General features: G+C 47.0%; 7 protein-coding genes across 7 annotated transcripts; 1 reads left to right on the top strand and 6 right to left on the bottom strand.

Moving 5' to 3' along the window:
• Positions 1-1,542: 1,542 nt before the first annotated feature.
• On the bottom strand, positions 1,543-2,808 carry SPPG_03775 (uncharacterized protein). The gene has a single exon (XM_016752024.1). It carries the CDS (start codon positions 2,767-2,769, stop codon positions 1,867-1,869), a length of 903 nt encoding a protein of 300 aa, XP_016608689.1. The 5' UTR covers positions 2,770-2,808; the 3' UTR covers positions 1,543-1,866.
• A 429-nt stretch (positions 2,809-3,237) lies between these two features.
• Positions 3,238-4,236, bottom strand: SPPG_03774 (uncharacterized protein). The gene is made up of 4 exons (XM_016752023.1): positions 4,090-4,236; positions 3,950-4,022; positions 3,679-3,872; positions 3,238-3,611 (listed from the first exon to the last, which is right to left on the bottom strand). The coding sequence occupies exons 1-4, from the start codon at positions 4,217-4,219 to the stop codon at positions 3,352-3,354; spliced, it is 657 nt and encodes a 218-aa protein (XP_016608688.1). The 5' UTR covers positions 4,220-4,236; the 3' UTR covers positions 3,238-3,351.
• Positions 4,237-5,070: 834 nt separating this feature from the next.
• Positions 5,071-5,860, bottom strand: SPPG_09141 (uncharacterized protein). Its single transcript, XM_016757298.1, has 3 exons — positions 5,633-5,860; positions 5,405-5,565; positions 5,071-5,329 (listed from the first exon to the last, which is right to left on the bottom strand). The coding sequence occupies exons 1-3, from the start codon at positions 5,801-5,803 to the stop codon at positions 5,278-5,280; spliced, it is 384 nt and encodes a 127-aa protein (XP_016608687.1). The 5' UTR covers positions 5,804-5,860; the 3' UTR covers positions 5,071-5,277.
• A 492-nt stretch (positions 5,861-6,352) lies between these two features.
• Positions 6,353-7,968, bottom strand: SPPG_03773 (AMP-activated serine/threonine-protein kinase regulatory subunit SNF4). The gene is made up of 9 exons (XM_016752022.1): positions 7,777-7,968; positions 7,648-7,707; positions 7,478-7,576; positions 7,346-7,417; positions 7,159-7,280; positions 6,920-7,076; positions 6,819-6,856; positions 6,660-6,731; positions 6,353-6,587 (listed from the first exon to the last, which is right to left on the bottom strand). The coding sequence occupies exons 1-9, from the start codon at positions 7,922-7,924 to the stop codon at positions 6,426-6,428; spliced, it is 930 nt and encodes a 309-aa protein (XP_016608686.1). The 5' UTR covers positions 7,925-7,968; the 3' UTR covers positions 6,353-6,425.
• Positions 7,969-8,070: 102 nt separating this feature from the next.
• SPPG_03772 (uncharacterized protein) lies at positions 8,071-9,594 on the bottom strand. Its single transcript, XM_016752021.1, has 7 exons — positions 9,419-9,594; positions 9,227-9,358; positions 9,010-9,162; positions 8,883-8,955; positions 8,769-8,808; positions 8,540-8,717; positions 8,071-8,478 (listed from the first exon to the last, which is right to left on the bottom strand). The coding sequence occupies exons 1-7, from the start codon at positions 9,551-9,553 to the stop codon at positions 8,227-8,229; spliced, it is 963 nt and encodes a 320-aa protein (XP_016608685.1). The 5' UTR covers positions 9,554-9,594; the 3' UTR covers positions 8,071-8,226.
• Positions 9,595-10,804: 1,210 nt separating this feature from the next.
• On the top strand, positions 10,805-12,634 carry SPPG_03771 (uncharacterized protein). Its single transcript, XM_016752020.1, has 3 exons — positions 10,805-11,168; positions 11,233-12,233; positions 12,299-12,634. Exons 1-3 carry the CDS (start codon positions 10,874-10,876, stop codon positions 12,446-12,448), a joined length of 1,446 nt encoding a protein of 481 aa, XP_016608684.1. The 5' UTR covers positions 10,805-10,873; the 3' UTR covers positions 12,449-12,634.
• A 1,213-nt stretch (positions 12,635-13,847) lies between these two features.
• SPPG_03770 (histone methyltransferase DOT1) lies at positions 13,848-16,456 on the bottom strand. The gene is made up of 9 exons (XM_016752019.1): positions 15,551-16,456; positions 15,401-15,485; positions 14,976-15,334; positions 14,807-14,904; positions 14,605-14,735; positions 14,424-14,531; positions 14,294-14,363; positions 14,128-14,223; positions 13,848-14,070 (listed from the first exon to the last, which is right to left on the bottom strand). Exons 1-9 carry the CDS (start codon positions 16,362-16,364, stop codon positions 13,972-13,974), a joined length of 1,860 nt encoding a protein of 619 aa, XP_016608683.1. The 5' UTR covers positions 16,365-16,456; the 3' UTR covers positions 13,848-13,971.
• Positions 16,457-16,533: the final 77 nt, after the last annotated feature.

The following is a 16,533-nucleotide window of genomic DNA, read 5'->3' as shown; positions in this document are numbered from 1 at the left end:
TTGTCGTAGCGCATCTCTCACCCACTCAGGTAAGTATACCTATACTTTTCGTGATTTCATTGTAAAAGCTAAGGAATATGGAAAGTGGGGTGGCCGACTCTATCACGCATCTGTCACGTCAAGTTATTCAGAGCTTTCTTCCTTCCCAAAACCTACGCATGCCTGGCCATTAGATAATGCGTGCTCTCCAGCTTGGCTCACATCCATAAATGTTTCCCTGCGTCTCAAGATACATTCATCAAATCATGTAGCTACTTTGATATATCGTGGCAACTATTTACCACCGACATTGTCCGATATCCTCCGTTTTCCAACTTTTCCTACTAGTATCGTGCGACATCCCCCCCCAAGCAAATGCTCTAACTGATCCACAAATCCACAAAACACTCCGAGTGCAACCCGCTTTCACCGATCACAGAGGTGCTTGCGGTTAAGGACGCGGGCCCGGTAATCATGGCGACTCCACGAACGGTCAACTGGCAATCACTATGTAAAAGAAATGGAGCACAAGCAGTTAGTATATGCCGTCGTAATTGAAGCAGACCAGCTGCAGAATCAATTGAACACACCCTGACAATCCCACCTAAACCTCGGATCCTCACATCCCTCATCCCCGTTCCGCGAATGGGAGCAATCGCTGCGCAGACCAGCTGCGATTGGAGCAGAACACATCAGCAGAACGCATCTGCAGAAGTGGAGCAGAACGCATCTGCAAAAGTAGAGCAGAACGCATCTGCGGCAAAGTAGAGCAGAACGCATCTGCAAAAGTGGAGCAGAACGCATCTGCGGCAAAGTAGAGCAGAACGCATCTGCAAAAGTAGTGCAGAACGCATCTGCGGCAAAGTAGAGCAGAACGCATCTGCAAAAGTGGAGCAGAACGCATCTGCGGCAAAGTAGTGCAGAACGCATCTGCAAAAGTGGAGCTCGCTCTACGCTTCGGTCAAAGCCGGCATCGCAATGCACATCCTCCCAGGTCTCCGCAGACACCCGGGGTGGGATTGACCTAACTTGGGGCCATCGCAATGGACTTCACCTCGTACCGTCGCAACAGATGAGGTGCCCTGTGAGCAGTGTGGAAGTGCGCGAAAAGCTGGGGCGACACGGTGACTTTATAGGAAATTTGCGTGCACTCTGATTGGCCCGGTCCGTGCACTAAGCGCGTCGTTGCTGTCCGGCCTATCGGACAGAACTGTAGTCCTTCGACTTGACCAGACTGTGTACGGTTACTATTTAGCAGGTGCAAAAGAAACTCGACTGCGGTCGAACGTAATAATAATAAGAACACCCTTTTATGGCACACTGTAACCAAGATTGCGAGAAGATATGGGCGGTGACTGGGCGCATGTACTGAGTTAATGCACTATATAACCTACATAATGGGGTGCCAATTGTTTAACGGTGTAGGAGTGGTACATGAACAGAGGTGTCCATATATCAAGTATAACCTGTATTCATGAAACAAGGGTTTAGATTCGCATTATATGCGTAATGTGTGGCATACGAAATGCTAGCCCTGAAACTTCTTACGGTAAGAGCTAGTGCAAATATGGCGATCACTACGCGCGAGAATGCCGTACTCTGCTACATCACGCGAGTTGAAGCAATTGACGTGTATAAATAATGATACATCACTGTTATATCTACATTTGAGGTGTCAGAGGCATTGACGGGCTCTAACTTTAGATGAAACAACTTCGCCGACATGGTGACCCGAGAAGAGATGCCCACACTGTGACAAATTTTGGTTTCGCAAAGGGTAACAGACGATGAAGCCGAGAATAATGGCGCGTTGGGGTCCTTCCCTACCTTAAAGCTAGTGCATAGTCTGGCGGAAATATCCTGTTGTGATGCCATATTCAGATCCTGTCATCTCTTTGTTCCCCTTTTTCCGCGCATCTGTTTCGGTTTTTTGCCAATGGCACCGGCCCTCGACTTTTTGGGTATGGTCGACGCTGATGCTGTTTTCATGTTCCTTGCCAGCCCATGCGATGGAATATCTTCCTTCTTTTTTGTAGCAGGCTTGTCGGCCCGCATCTCGAAAACGTGCACAAAGGCGTTCTCAAGGGTCGGAGCATCCCGAACAGCCGGATGGGTCCTTTGAGGTGTATAGCCAAGCGCCTGCATCCGCTCCCCTTCGAACGGAACACGCTGTTTCATTGCCAAACCTTCTTTCAAGGCCAGATCCTCAATGCTCCACTGTCGGTAAAAAGGAGTATCCCGTAGCGTTACGTGGATTTCACCATTAGCATTCATCAATTGCTGTGCCTGGGCGAAAAAGTTTGATAAGAGGGCCCTGTTTTGCTCAACATCGGCCTGCTGACTCCCTCCCACATGCGGGAACTGAAAAACGATACGATCAAACTTGTTTTGTGCCGTAAGAGCGCTCAACCTGCTGTTGGAAGTGAGGGCGGTTGCGTCGACGTTATGAAGAATTGTCACACCGGAAGACACCAGTTCACCCAGTATGGTCTGCACATGCGGGTACTTTTGTATCAGCGCCGGCTTAGTGTCAAAGGATGTTGCGATGATATTCTGGCCTTTGCCAAGGGAAGTTGCGAGAGCACGAGCATACGAAAAGTCGCCTTCGCCAATGAGGAGAATCCGTTGGTTTAGTTTGAATGGGTGTGCGGGATTGGAAGGCTGGGACGTTCTTAAAGTTTGCAGAAGGAGCTCCGTTCTGGTGAGGGAGGAGAGAGTGGGGAAGCGTTGGGAAGGCGCTGTGCTTTTTGATATTTTACTGGGGTGAGGGCGAGATTTCCGTTTGCCCATGGCGAGTTGGAGCTGTGTTAAACAAAAATTCAGGTTCGACTCGCGTCACTTTGTAATGCGATTTGGAACAGGAAGGATCAGTGGTGTCTCGTAGTTCTGAGCACATTATAATAGACTATGTATTCTGAGCTGCCACTTGCCCATAATGTCCAATTTATTGATTTGCAACAGCAATGGGCGAGATACAAGACGAAAAGTATCTCAAATGTTGGGCGGTACCTTCTAAAACTGGCCAGGGGGCGCTAGACCACCGATATTCACCAGCATTGTCTCTACTTCGTTATAGGTCACGACAGCCCGGGACCCTTCATCTACCATCAGTCCCTCCAGAAAAGTACCCGCAGTGGTAAGGTGCAGTCGAAGACACGCAAAAGCGCGGACTCTGTCCGTGCACTGCTGTCCGGCCGTATCGGACAGTGCGTCGACTTGACAAAGCCGTGCTGCCAGGCTGTGTACGGTCACTATTTGGTAGGTGAGGAGTTGCAGTCAATTGTTTTTTTAACTACTACACATGGGCACATTGTAAAATGGATAGTTTTGCGAGACTATTGAAATCTGCACGATTCAAGCCCTGTTTTCAAGTCAACAGCAACCTTTCCCTACTTGAGGCACACCCAACTCAGAGTCCAGGTCGTAGTTTGGATTGCCTTCGATAACCTTGGCCTTTTTTCCTTCCCCCATTCTTCTGACTCCAACACCATGTTTGTATACCAGCGTTCCGCCCAGGTACACGCTGTACAAGACTCCCGTCAGTCCTACACCTGACAGGAAGATGTTGAACTTGTAAGGGGCAAAATCCACCGTTTGACGCTTGGTAAGGAAGTTGAACAATGCAATCGCAACTGGTTATGGGATACCAGTCATTTAATGCCCAAGTGCGCGCAAGTCATGATACCACTCATTACATACCAGCACTAATGTTCAGTCCTGCGTGCCAATATGCGGTCCGGTTTGCCTCCGGGCTCCTCTCCTTATTGATGGTGAAGAACTCCGCAAAGCCAGTCAATGCAGCTGGGATGGTTGAGATGAGGGAAGCAGCCGTTGCATAATAACTAAATGCGTAAAGGCCCCTAGAGGTTACAAAAGAGAGCACAGGCGGAAACCTGCTTCAACGTAGAGTTGACCAGCTCAGCACTGTATCATCAGTTGAAAAGAATCCAGAAAACATATTTATATTTACCTGTCCATAAAAAGCCCTACAACATCACTGGCAAATGCGACAGGGTACAGGGTAGCTGGAACATGCACAACCGCTATGTATCATACAAACAGCGTCAATGTGCGTGCCTCCAATGGCAAGAAAACATACTAGATACCCACCGGGATGCAGAGGATGCGCATTTTCGCCGACATGACCAAGCAAGATACTCCAAACGTATTTCGTAATGGAGGGCATTGTACTTTGAAGAAAGAAGATGGCGGATGCAGATGTGTAAAGATGCTCCCCCATCCTCCCACGGGGACGAGCTGACTTTGAACAGTTTACGTCACAGGGATCCTAAATGAAACAGCCAGCCACCAGGGTTGTAGCTCTACGCGCTATAAAAACAACGGCAGGTCGCGCTGGCTGTTTTCCTCATCTCTTCCCCACTTCCGGATGTTCATCCCGCCTCCCTGTTCTCGACAAAAGATCCGCTAAGCCTGTATAAGCCTTTCATAATATGCGGTTTTGTTGCTCTCGCAAGTTGGTGCACCCGTAACAGCCTGACCACCATGGCCTTCAACCAAAAGATTTGCAAACTGGATCGTGTGCCCTCCATGTGATGTGGCTCGTCCAAAATGCAGATCCGCTGGGAGAACCTAACCCTAAGTGTGTGTCGAAGCGTAGAGACTTTAATGTGCATTGTCTCGCCCAAAAGGCTCGAGAACATCTGCGCAGTGGAGACTCCGCTTTGACGGTAATTATGGCGGGATTTGACCCTCGGGAATAATCTGTCAGAAAGGCCGGCCCCATCCAGTATTTTATGGTCCTCTTTGACTGGATTTGTCATCCAGCGGGTGGCAAACTACAACATAAAGAGGATCCTAGGTCGCTGTGCCGGAGGGCTTATGCAAGTTGGGTGGGCTTAGACCGTCTTGCGCGGATAACGGGCACTTGTAACTCGCGCTTACCAGTCAGCTTTGGGATGAGTACTACTGCGAGCAAGAAGGAACGGGTGGTAATCCCTTGGGATGGGCCCCCGTTAAAGCTACGTGCTTGCCCCTTTGCGTTCAGGTATGGCTCGCGCTTCAAGCAATCCCCTTGCGAGCTGGTTGGGTCGCTGAGACATGAGCCCCGAACGTACTTGGAGAACAGGTTGAGGTGCGCGGAGTGCGGATTGGATATATTTATTGAAAACCCAACTCCATTTTTCCTCTTCGAAGAGTACGGCTGCGGCCTGACCTGCCTTGCTCTATACGTGGGTCACGCCGATTGCCCAATTCTTTGGAAAGAAAATGATAGCAAGTGCTTTCAATCAACAGGCTTATAAGCCTTCCGTATTCTCCAATTTTGCCTCTATTCGAGCATTACTTCCCAATAATCGACTCTACTCGATCCAGTGCATCTTTTATTGTCTTGCTGGGGGTTTATATTGGAAGTAAGCATCATCAGGTCCGGACGCGCGTTGCCCAAAGTGACGAGATAAACACCCACATTTCTCCGGCTAACGTCTGCACGGCCGTCATATCATGACTTAATTCGTCCACAGCATTGATCAGTCCTGTCATTTGGTCAATGGATTCTTCTATTGAATGTGAAAGGGAATTTACAGCTTGTCGGTTGACGCCAACAGATTCATGGGTATATGACGTGATCTACATCAGTCAGAGTTGAGACCGCAACTTTCAAGAGCCGAGTCGGCAACATCATTGCTTAGGCTACCTCGTCCATTCGTGTTTTCAAATTACCGAGAAACCGAACGACATCGGCTGATACCTGCTCAGCAGTCTTTTCAATTTCATCAATGAGGGTGGGATCTATAGGGACTGTGTTTTGGGGAGCAGACGTTCGGGATGAAGATAGAACGGACGGTAATTGGGGAAGAGGATGCATCTTGTCTAGTTGATTACCGTGTGAAAGTTCACAGTATGCACGAATGGGAGAGAAGCCCTCACGCAAGCTGACGTTGACTCACCAACCTGAACCCGCGCCCGTGATCGGAAATCAATTCTTTCACAGCAGATCACTTTGAATTCAACTGGAAAAATAACAATGTCAAGAGCATCCAAGATTACTTTCGGTATATCATGTGTGGTGACCTTGGGGACTATTGGCGCAGTTCATTACATGCAAGAGTTGGAGTTTCATGTAGGTCATGTGCAGGAACGGGTTGGACTGTGCTTAAATACTCACCAAATTCCTAAAGACTCGAAGGATCGGTCTTGAACGAGATGAGGGTCGGCGAGCCCAGAAAAAAGAAAATATGAGGGAATTGGAGCGGCAGGAAGAACTGCGGAGACAATTGGAAAGAGATCAGCATGTCCCTGGATCTCAGCCTGCTGCGACGACATGACGAGAAGCAAGCCAAACTTGCCGCACATATCCGCGCGCACGAGTCCCCTCTGTGACATCGAAACACTCGTTAATCCCATTCACGCACATCCCAGCACGTCGCACGTCCAATTATGTATTATTCACACATTATATACAAGGATATTTAACAAACTGTATTCTCTCAGTGTTCAATCAAATACCCCAATAGATCGCTGAGTGAGACAACGCCTTTCAACTTGTTATCTTGAACAACAATAAATCGATGTACGGGCATTCGGCGAATGGTCTCTAGAACATGACCTAATGTGTCTGATAGAGTGCATGTGTGGATACCCTCAAAATCCTGGGGCGGAAATAAGCATTGATCGTCAATCTTAGGATACATATATGTGCAGCAATGGGGACGGAAGCCTACCGGTGATCGCTTCACTAATGCTTCGCTTACGGGCATCTCTAGATCGTAGTAAGCCCCTTCCCGCGCCAGCATCTGTTTTCGAGGAACCGAAAGACCGTGAGACCTTCTGCAAGAAGGATTGCTCCGCTGACAATCCCATTACACTACATGGATTCCTACCAGGACATCATATTTCTCATACACATCCAGCACATTTCCTGCGCAGACAACTCAGATTAAATGCCCCTATGACTTGGCCAATCAGTCTCAGACGTTCTTACCTTCGTCATCTACAATGGGCACGGCGGATATCTTTCGTTCTATAAACAGATTAAGTACTGTAATGAGTGGTGTTGTTGCTGTCGCCGTGGCAAGATTCTCAAAAGTCCCGATGCCAAGATCTTTCAGTGTGACATCTAGTTTGGTAACGGCAGGTGCCTGCCAGAGGGGTTTGTGAGCACCGGTGTTGACCACCAAGTTCTCACACACGTATGCGCCTTCCTAGTATTCACCTCCTTACATTCGCAGCAAGATATTTCAGAATCTTGTACTGGGTGACTACTGATACCACTGTCTCCTGATCACCACTTCGATCAACGAGCGGAAGGCGGTGGAGATGATCATCTAATAGAAGTTTACTTGCTAAAGCAACGAACGATCAATATCCCGTAGTGTCACACATCAGGCCGCACCCATTATTTTCATACCTTCGTACAACGTTTGCATTGGATGGATAGATATATTTCGAGGACGTAGAACTTCCATTTTTCGCTCGATATCTGAAAGCCCAAATCAATGAGTTTCTCAAACATGTACGGGGAGAAATCCAAAAGATAAACCTCGGAGCCCGGCTATTTGCAGCTGTTCAATCTCTTCGATGGCAGACTCGTAGGACGTGTGATTATAGTAATATCGAATAAGGTAGATAAAATCCGTTACTGAAGGCGAAATTAAAAGGCCAAGTTTTCAGTGCATGTTCGAGTGTATCATTTTACAGACCACTACCCACCAGTCAACATTCCGGCAAACCGCTGCTCAGAAGAATCCCAGAGCGGAGCCGACTGAACTCCTGCATGAAACGTATTGTGTGAGGTATTCTGGGTATTATAGTCCAGAGTGCGTAGACGAGGGAACTGACCATGTTGAAGTAAAGCTGCCAAGGCTTTTTTCACCAATAGAGATGTGTCAAGTACAATAATTTTGTAGCTGACCGGTAGTAGATCATAACATGTATGGCGTTTAAGAGCCTCTGCTGCACCCGTCACCAGGTTTGAGCCATTCTCCATATCTCGCAAGTTCGTGTTGTCAGTGTTGAATTGGCAGATGCTCCTTACCACCAGCTAGAGTGACGATCGTCGACATGATCAGGCGCCTACTGCGCCACATGTGTGCTTAGAGGTCAAAACTCGGAATGGAAAATAGTGCATGATATGTTCGATAGTTTAGTTAATCCGCTTTTAGCTTTTAAAAAGTTCTATTTACCAAATGCTGTGCAATCTACAATTATCCTGCCCGGGACGGCTAATAAAACTCATCCTAATATCCTAAAGAAAAAATCATATGTACATCCCCTTCACTCGTGGCTTGTCTACCACAACCACCCATCGTCCTCACCCACATGTGGACCTTTTGGCGCAACCACAACTGGACTCTCTACCCGCGGTTTGAAGAGCCTCATGACCACAAAGGTAAAGACAAATGCGATACACACGAACAATACCGTCAGCCACACCATCCAAGTGGTAGATCTGGCTGTGATATTGAGCGTCCCCAGTCGAAGCCCTTCTCTTTGTAGTCGGAACACGTTTGTCGAGAGATGATGATGTGCTTCGTCCAAAACCTACGACAAGCAAACATCAGCACCTGTCGTAATCGTACTCTGCAATAACCAAGGAAGATACCTTGGACTCTTTCTTCAATCCATCCCTCAGTGCCAGACTATTTAGCTTCAATTGAGCAGCCATGTGGGCCATATCTTCCGCCATCTGCTCTTGCAGTTTTTTGTCGTGGTCTAAGAGTAAGGTCAGGTCTTCTGGTGTGTCCAAAGCTGAAGCGGGAGATGCGCTATGCGATTTATGACTGGGAAATTGTGAGAAAGGGCACATTAAAGCAAAGTTCATGTGAACATACTTTCGTTTACGAAGGTCGCGTTGAGGAGTGGACAGGAGCTCTGCAAACCGAGATGGGTCAGAGGGCCACGGCCAGACTAATCAATGAGTCCCAACCAAAGCAGGTGACGCAGACCTTCCCTGGCCTCATCCAGCGTCTGTTGCTCATTCCCCAGAATCGATACCCTCCCGCTCGCTTCACGTGTTGACTACAAGCAATGTGAGGGAAGTCACAGAAGAAATCTGGAGACAAAAGCACCGACCTCCAATAACTCCGCTCTTAAATCCTCCTCCGCCATTCTCTGCAATGTCAGAATACGATCAGCAGCTTTGACTCGCTCCGCAGCATCAGGGTCTGAATCAGGCAGGCAGGATAATTTTCGTATAGATGATACAGTCTTCTCCACCGATGACAACTATCAGAGATCAGAACAGATCAACAGCTGCGGAAAACACGATAGTTAGATGCATAATACCCACCAGTCGACTTTGGTCCAATACATCTTCCAACTGCTCCACTCTACGCCGATACTCGGACAGTACTGAATCCTGACATTTTCTTGCAGAGTCAGTCTCAATCGTGCGCAACAGGCGGTGCAGATGCGATATATTCTCAAATAAGTGTGTTAAGTTAATGTTCACGTTCAGACAACTGAGACATTGAGTACTCACTGCTTGGTATTTGGCCAGCACAAACGGGCCCTTGTCGGAGGAGTCGCCGTCACTTTGGAAAGTTGCCAAGTTGGATTCGAACTTGGCCAGAAGTCGACGGAGATTGACTTCAGCGTGAGGGTTTGATGCTAGCATGGTGGATGGCGTTTTCCAGTCAGTGACAGCTCTTACGACGAGTCTGTTCTCCACCGTTGAAACTCGAGAGGTTGGTTGGCGTGATCATGTGACTAAACACAATCGTGTAAGCTCGTCCTTTCAGGCTCCACAAATATAAAAAGGTGGAGGTCAATACTGGAACTTGCAATTCGCCGATTCTTGGGAGCTTTCTATCTAGCATTCTTATCGGAATGATGCACATGTGAGCCTTGGGCTCTTATAACCATGGGTATGGTCAAAATACTGTTCACAATCGAACAATCATATGACACACTCTTCTTCAGATTTTGGCTGCAGAAAGCTTTCAAACTTCACTTCACACTTTCCACACTTTGGTAGCAGTATGCTTTCATTTTCCAGGACGAATGAAGCCACGTACGGTCAAGGTTTCTAAGGAGCACCAGAAGCAGGCATCTCGGCATCTCGTTCGAAACTTCGATAGTGAGCACAGCTGTTACGACGTCATGAGTGTAAAAGACATATATTTATTATTAATTATTTCAGATTCTGACCCTCGATGCTGACCATTACCATCGTCGTTGAGAAGCAGGATGGTAATCGTCAGGAGCGTCCCCACTGTCCCCAGATGATTTGGTCCGGATCAGTGGCTTAGTCTGGCGACAAATAAGAGACGCCAATGCGATCAAATGCCCAATGCCCGTAAGCTTGACTGGTTAGATGGGCATGACCCACGGATGAAGCAAGCTACTACCAGGTCTTATTACGCATGCGATACACTACAGTTGGTCTAACCGGGTAACTAGTATCACCGGGATGGTGGATGGTAGGAGGGCGAGGTTCTCGGCACCAGATCCCCATTCTTCTCATGATTCTTCGCTTGAGAGTCGAGAGATAAAGAACAAAAGGACAGAGGAAAGAAAGAGTAGGTTCCACTCATCAGATGGCTGCAAATGGACCCATTTTCATGTTGATTCAATAAGCTGCCACGCTACATTGACGTTTGCATTTTCTTACACATGATGAAGCAGCCCACGGCTGCTCATATACGGTATGAAAGTTACCTGCTTTAAGAATTTTGTTTTCATCGGAAAACATATCATGCAAATAATTCCCCAGTCTTCATTCATGCTCTCAAGTAACAGCGCGCTAGTCTTCCGACTCGACTGCTGTGCCATCCGTTACCATGCAACAATAAGGTTGTAGCATCGGTAACAACGACCAATAGGGTTCATTCAACAACGCTTCCTGGCGCCCGAACGACATTCCTTCCAACTTTCAACGTACATAAAACCCACGTTTTCGCACCATGGCCTCCAAACAATCCTCCTTCCTTCCGCAATGCTCGGCCCAAACATCTCTAGACTTCAACGCTGTACCGAGGCACTGCATTCGGTGCCATTCCTGGGCCCCACCATGAACGATGCGTTCGACACATGCTCGGCCGTATTTCATGAAGTTTCATCACAGGGACTAGCGCCAACCTTGTATCAAATTGCTTCACACCTTGCGGGAGAAAGAAAGCAGCACCAGGGCTTGCCTCTTAAGGGCCAGGAAGTCATCAAGACCGCACAGGCCGTAGATATTGGAGCAGAGGAATATAAAAATATAGTTATCATCGGGGGATCGATATTTGGTACGTGTAAACTTCATGTTCGAATAAAGGCACAAGTATTGATCTCCTGCATTGTAAATTACAGGCATTGCAACAGCAATGAAAGTTCGCTACTCTCTTCCCCTTCCGAAAAATTATCGCCTTATCATCATAGAAAAACATTCCCACATGCATTACATGTTTGCATTCCCGCGCGCCTCTGTGATACCAGGTTTCGAGAAAGAGCTTTTTGCTCCATATGATAACTTATTCAAAAGTGCCAAGGAAGGGCGTGTCATTCAAGCATGCGCAACATCCATTACCCCTACCCACGTGGAACTGGACCGGTCTGTGGATGGGTTCGGTACAATAGTTCCATACGAGTATTTGTTGTACGGCGCTGGGGCAAAGCATCCAAGACCAGGTTGCTTGAGTGATGAGAACACTAAGGAAGAGGGTGTGACCGTGTTAAAGGAATACCAAGCCCGAATAGGACGGTCGGACAAAGTGCTCGTCGTAGGAGGAGGAGCAGTAGGACTGGAATTGGCAGCAGAGATCAAAGAACACTATCCGGAAAAGGAAGTGACCTTGGTTCATTCTCGAGCGCGGTATCTTCAGACGTACAAGTTTGGTCTACATCGGCGAGCATATTCCATCCTTAAGAACCTCGGAGTACGGCAAATCCTTGGGGATCGTGTCATCATTCCCCCTGGTGGTTTCAAGGATGATGGCAAGGAAATTGTCGTTAAAACACGGGCCGGGCTCTCCATTACGACGGATCTCCAAATCCTTTGCACGGGAATGATCCCCAACAGCGCACTCCTCAGCACCCTCTCCCCCGCATCGATCAATCCGGAAAACAAGTATGTCCTGGTGAAGCCAAGCCTTCAAATTGCCGATCCGCGATTCCCAAATGTATTTGCGGGAGGAGATGTGGTGGATCTCCCGGATATTAAGACCGGAATATCGGCATTTGCACATGCAGCAGTTGCCATTGAAAACGTGGTGAAATTGGTTGAGGGCAGGGAGAAGGGATTAAAAGATGACGAGATCAAGTTGGTGGAGAGAAGTCCCGTGCTGCCGCAAATCTACTTGTATTTCGGCTTGGTAAGTGGCTTCCCCCTGTATGTTCATGAGAGCTACCCCTTATAACGTTTGTTCATCTCAAATAGCACCGCGGTGTAGCTCAGCTTTCCTATCATGGATATCTTTACACGGCGGGTACATGGTTGGTTCGCAAGCATTTTTCGTACAACGTTTTGGCGAGTCGGGCCTGGGATTGGTGCGGAACACCCTTATCAGCAGAAACAGTCGATATATAAGAGAGATGGGCTTCTACAAGTGTATATAGATTTGTCGACTATCAATTACCATGACAGATAGTGTGTGAGGCTAAGAATTCAAGTTATAACTGGTCGTCTGAACCGCGCTACCTTTGAAATGACGACTCTGCGAACACAATTCGAAGGTGGTTACTTATACACACGGAGAGACAGAACAGGGTAACATAATAAACAGTCATGCAGATGCCGTGTAACGGGATCTACTCCTTCAAGGACCAGAATGTGCCCGAGTTCGATGTTTCTGGGGCGCCGTATTCAGCGCATTGACGACAACATTGCCACAATATATTACGTTGACGAGAATGGACTGCGAGTGAGTCCTCCGGCCAACACCATAGTGCGAGACTTTACGAACAACGTAGAACAATAGCCTTTCCAAGGGTCATTCTTTGACTTTTGATTGCAAACTATGCCTTTTTCAGAACGGTGTTGAACTAACCAAAAGCAACAAGAAGTTCTTGGGTTCCATATAACCACCCAGAGAATCATCGAGTAGTGTTTGAACTTGTATTATAAACCAACTGACGTTAGAATGCAATGCCATAACATCATACTATTTATTCATGTGTTGTCAATCCGCTGATCGATCGCGTTGCAAACGACGCTTGCAAATCCCATTTTCGCCATGGTCCGAGCAACAAAAGGAGCTCTTCTGGAATGGCAAGTGCATGTTCTACTAGACAACACCAAACTCTGTCCTTAACATCGTCTTGTACATTTTTCTCTCAACATACAGTGATCCTGCCGTCAAACAGATTGTGATAGATCTCGATAACAAAAGAGAGGAGAATGGTGAATCTCGATTTATATTCGAGTCACTGGACGAAACTCATCTCTTCATAGGTGCGGTATATGGGAAGCGTAAACTCTGAGATATCTTGAGTTCAAGAACTGAAGCTAATATAATGACATTTGTGCAGATGCTTCGGTAGTGGAGTGGCTGAAGGAGAAGTTGGACGAAATCCTTGAGGTAATTGCAAACGAATTGAAAACTGCTATCAGTTGTTAAAGCATTTTGCTCACATATATTGTGCTCGTAGGAGAATACCTATCGCTTCGATGACCCGCAGTGACTCGCTACTCATATGACAGACTTGTGCACCACGTTTGCTCCTGCACACTAATTTCGAGCCTTCGATCCTATTGAATCCGCCACATACTGACATCCAAGTCAGGATAGCTAGCGTCCTCCACTTTGGAGGAAAGTGCGACTTTGGATGAGCGATTAGAAGGACCATGAATTTCAGGCATTTAACGAAACTTCCGACTGTGGAAGAAAATATGAAGAACGTTTCAATCGTTCCATGGCTGGAGTTCAGCAGGGCATGTGGTTGAAACGTTCTTTCAACGCTACAATGTCACTGCATGGCGACATTAATTGCTTAGGGGATCTGGCATTGAATGCTTTCTAGTTACTGTACACTACATTTCCTTCATAATTACACGACACAGTAAGGGCGGAACAGAAATCATCTACAAAAACGGATATTTCACTGTATGAATCATCTTGATAATTTAGCGAGTTGTCGACGGTCGACAGTGTGGATATAGTACTGTCCTCCTTCGTTCATCCATGACACATTATCCCGACCAAAGTAATGCTAAGAGCCTCGTAAGTTATCAACGCGTTCGGATAGTTGCGGCTGAACGTGACCTACCTCTTTCACTCTAAAAATGGATTCAATGGCATTGCTTCGTCGAGCACTTCGCGCTGTTGGGCGATCAACAGGAACAAAACTACGAAGCGCAATGACCTGCGTACGAGATTCGATCAGCCTCTAATTAAATGTAACGATACCAGTAGCATGCGGGAAGGTTACTTACAATTGCATTTTCTTTCAAGTCCAAAAACTTGGCTAGGATCATTTGATTCAACTCGGCACTGAAGGCATAGCTGAGGAACTTGGTTAAGGATAGTCTCACAAACCGGTTATACAACAGTAGAGGTACCGACTTATTGACAAAGATGACATCGGCCTTCTTGATGACTTCGTGCATCTCATTGTCTTCAAGGAAGTCAGTGTGTTTCAACGTGATTCTGCCACAAGGCTTTGCGTAATATCTGTTCAGCAAATAAAAAGTCACCATTAGACTGATGCATAGCACCGCCGAGAACAAGTGCGATGAAACCGAACCTCATGCGGGATACAAATTCTTTCTTCTGCTTAGCTGCCAGCTTCGCCGGCGTTTCCATTATTTCTATTCCATATGAATCGCATAGGCATTGTGCTGCCACTTGTAGCACAACATTTCCGATACCACTGCCCTAAGATTAAGGTGACAGCGTCAGCAGTATCAGCACCATCTGATAACAATTCTGACAACAACGAAACGTACCATATCCACAAATACATGGTTTGGTTGTATGTTGGCCTCCTTGATAATGGTATTTACAAAATTATGCTTTACTTCACCGTAAACGTTATTTGAGAACCCTAAAAGGTTAAGACATAACGAAACGAAAGCTTAGAAATGGTTCAGGGTGAAGCGCACGTCTCTTATATACCTTCGTAATTATTTAATAAACTTGAGCTGGGTGCTACTGATCGTGAATATGCTTGCTCTAGGATGTGTGCTATCATAGGATAACTTGCGGCAGGCCCAGTAAATTCACAACTTGCAAAGATCTTTTTCTTTTTGAGAGCGCTCATTTCCTCATTCCAAGCCGCTATTCCTGCCTTCAGGTCTTCTGCGTTTTTCCGATTACATGCCTTTTGTATACTTCGAAGTATGCCGGACCGTGTATCACCGAAACGCGCTGCATGTTCGTCTTTCAGGCAATTTTCGATAATAAACTGAGTTGTTGCATAGATGTCTTTGATTGGATTGTATTCTAAAGCTTTCCGTGATACGACGAGTGGGAAGCTACGGTGCCCAAAGAGTGTTAGTAGAACGGTCTGAGATGCCAACAACAGAACACAGATAGCCTACATTTCAGAAGCACTTTCCCCAGGGTACTGCAGTTCAATGGTCTCCATATCCGATTCTTCACGTACGCGGGTTCCTGATTCTGAGACTTTCAGGCAGGTTTTAGCATCTTTCTGAACAATTTTCAAATGTTTGCCACAGACAAATACTCACGCAACGAGTAAAGTTTCAGATGTTCTTTGACAACATCCAGAGCACTGATACAAGGCTCCATGGCCCTCTTCGACAAGTGACGATGATCATTTCTTCGTCTTATCTTTGGTTTTGTCGTAGCAGGAGTTTTTCTATTGGCAGTTTTCGCCGCACCCTCAGGCCCTTTTACTGCATTGGCACGATTGCCCTCATCGACATTTACATCTTTTGGGACGAATCCATTTCGTGGTGACTCGGCAGAAAGGTCACAACTGCGCTTTCGCTTGGATGACATTTTGGGGGCCATCGTAGTATGTTCCTTCGACAACGGTCGGCCTTTTTCGCTAGTTGGTGCTGAATCGCATCCGGATATCGTCTCGTGGCCTAGCTCTGGCTTATTTGGCTCTGGTGAGTCTCCCGCTGTTGACGATCCAGACGTTACTGGCGATATGGGGTTACGTCTTCTAAATTTGTCTACTGAACTAGGGGTAGAAACTTGACTACCTCTGGAATTATCGCAACGATTTGATGCTCTGTCCGTAGAAAGGTCTCGTGAACCTGCGTTTCCACGAGATCCGTCTGCAAAAAGTTCCGAGACTGTTGAGTCGGGGGTTTGGTCTCGTTGCAACGTCGCTGATACCGGCAGCAGCACACTATAGTTTGTCGAATCAGAATCATCCTCTTTCACAACAGTATGAACAGCGTCCTCTCCAGACTTCTCAAACAAGTCCGACGACGGAGAAGGTGGATGTCTGACAGGAACATACAAATGACGCTTTGGCGGAGAGCGGGGAGTATCGTTATATATCCGCTTATGTATTTTTGGTTGCTCCATGGTTTAGATACAGTGCGACGATCAGGTTACAGTTGAATGGAGAGCTGCACCATGCAGTAAGTGTTAATGGAAATCTGAGGAACAGAGTCGTCCTTCACCTCGGAGAAGCAAGCGCTTGTATTACTGCAGACATCATTTGTCTACATTTAGAAGCCGTGGGGCACGGTGA

This window comes from Spizellomyces punctatus, assembly GCF_000182565.1.
Source record: "Spizellomyces punctatus DAOM BR117 chromosome Unknown supercont1.6, whole genome shotgun sequence".
NCBI lineage: Eukaryota > Fungi > Chytridiomycota > Chytridiomycetes > Spizellomycetales > Spizellomycetaceae > Spizellomyces > Spizellomyces punctatus.
This window is presented reverse-complemented; position numbering and strand designations above follow the sequence as displayed.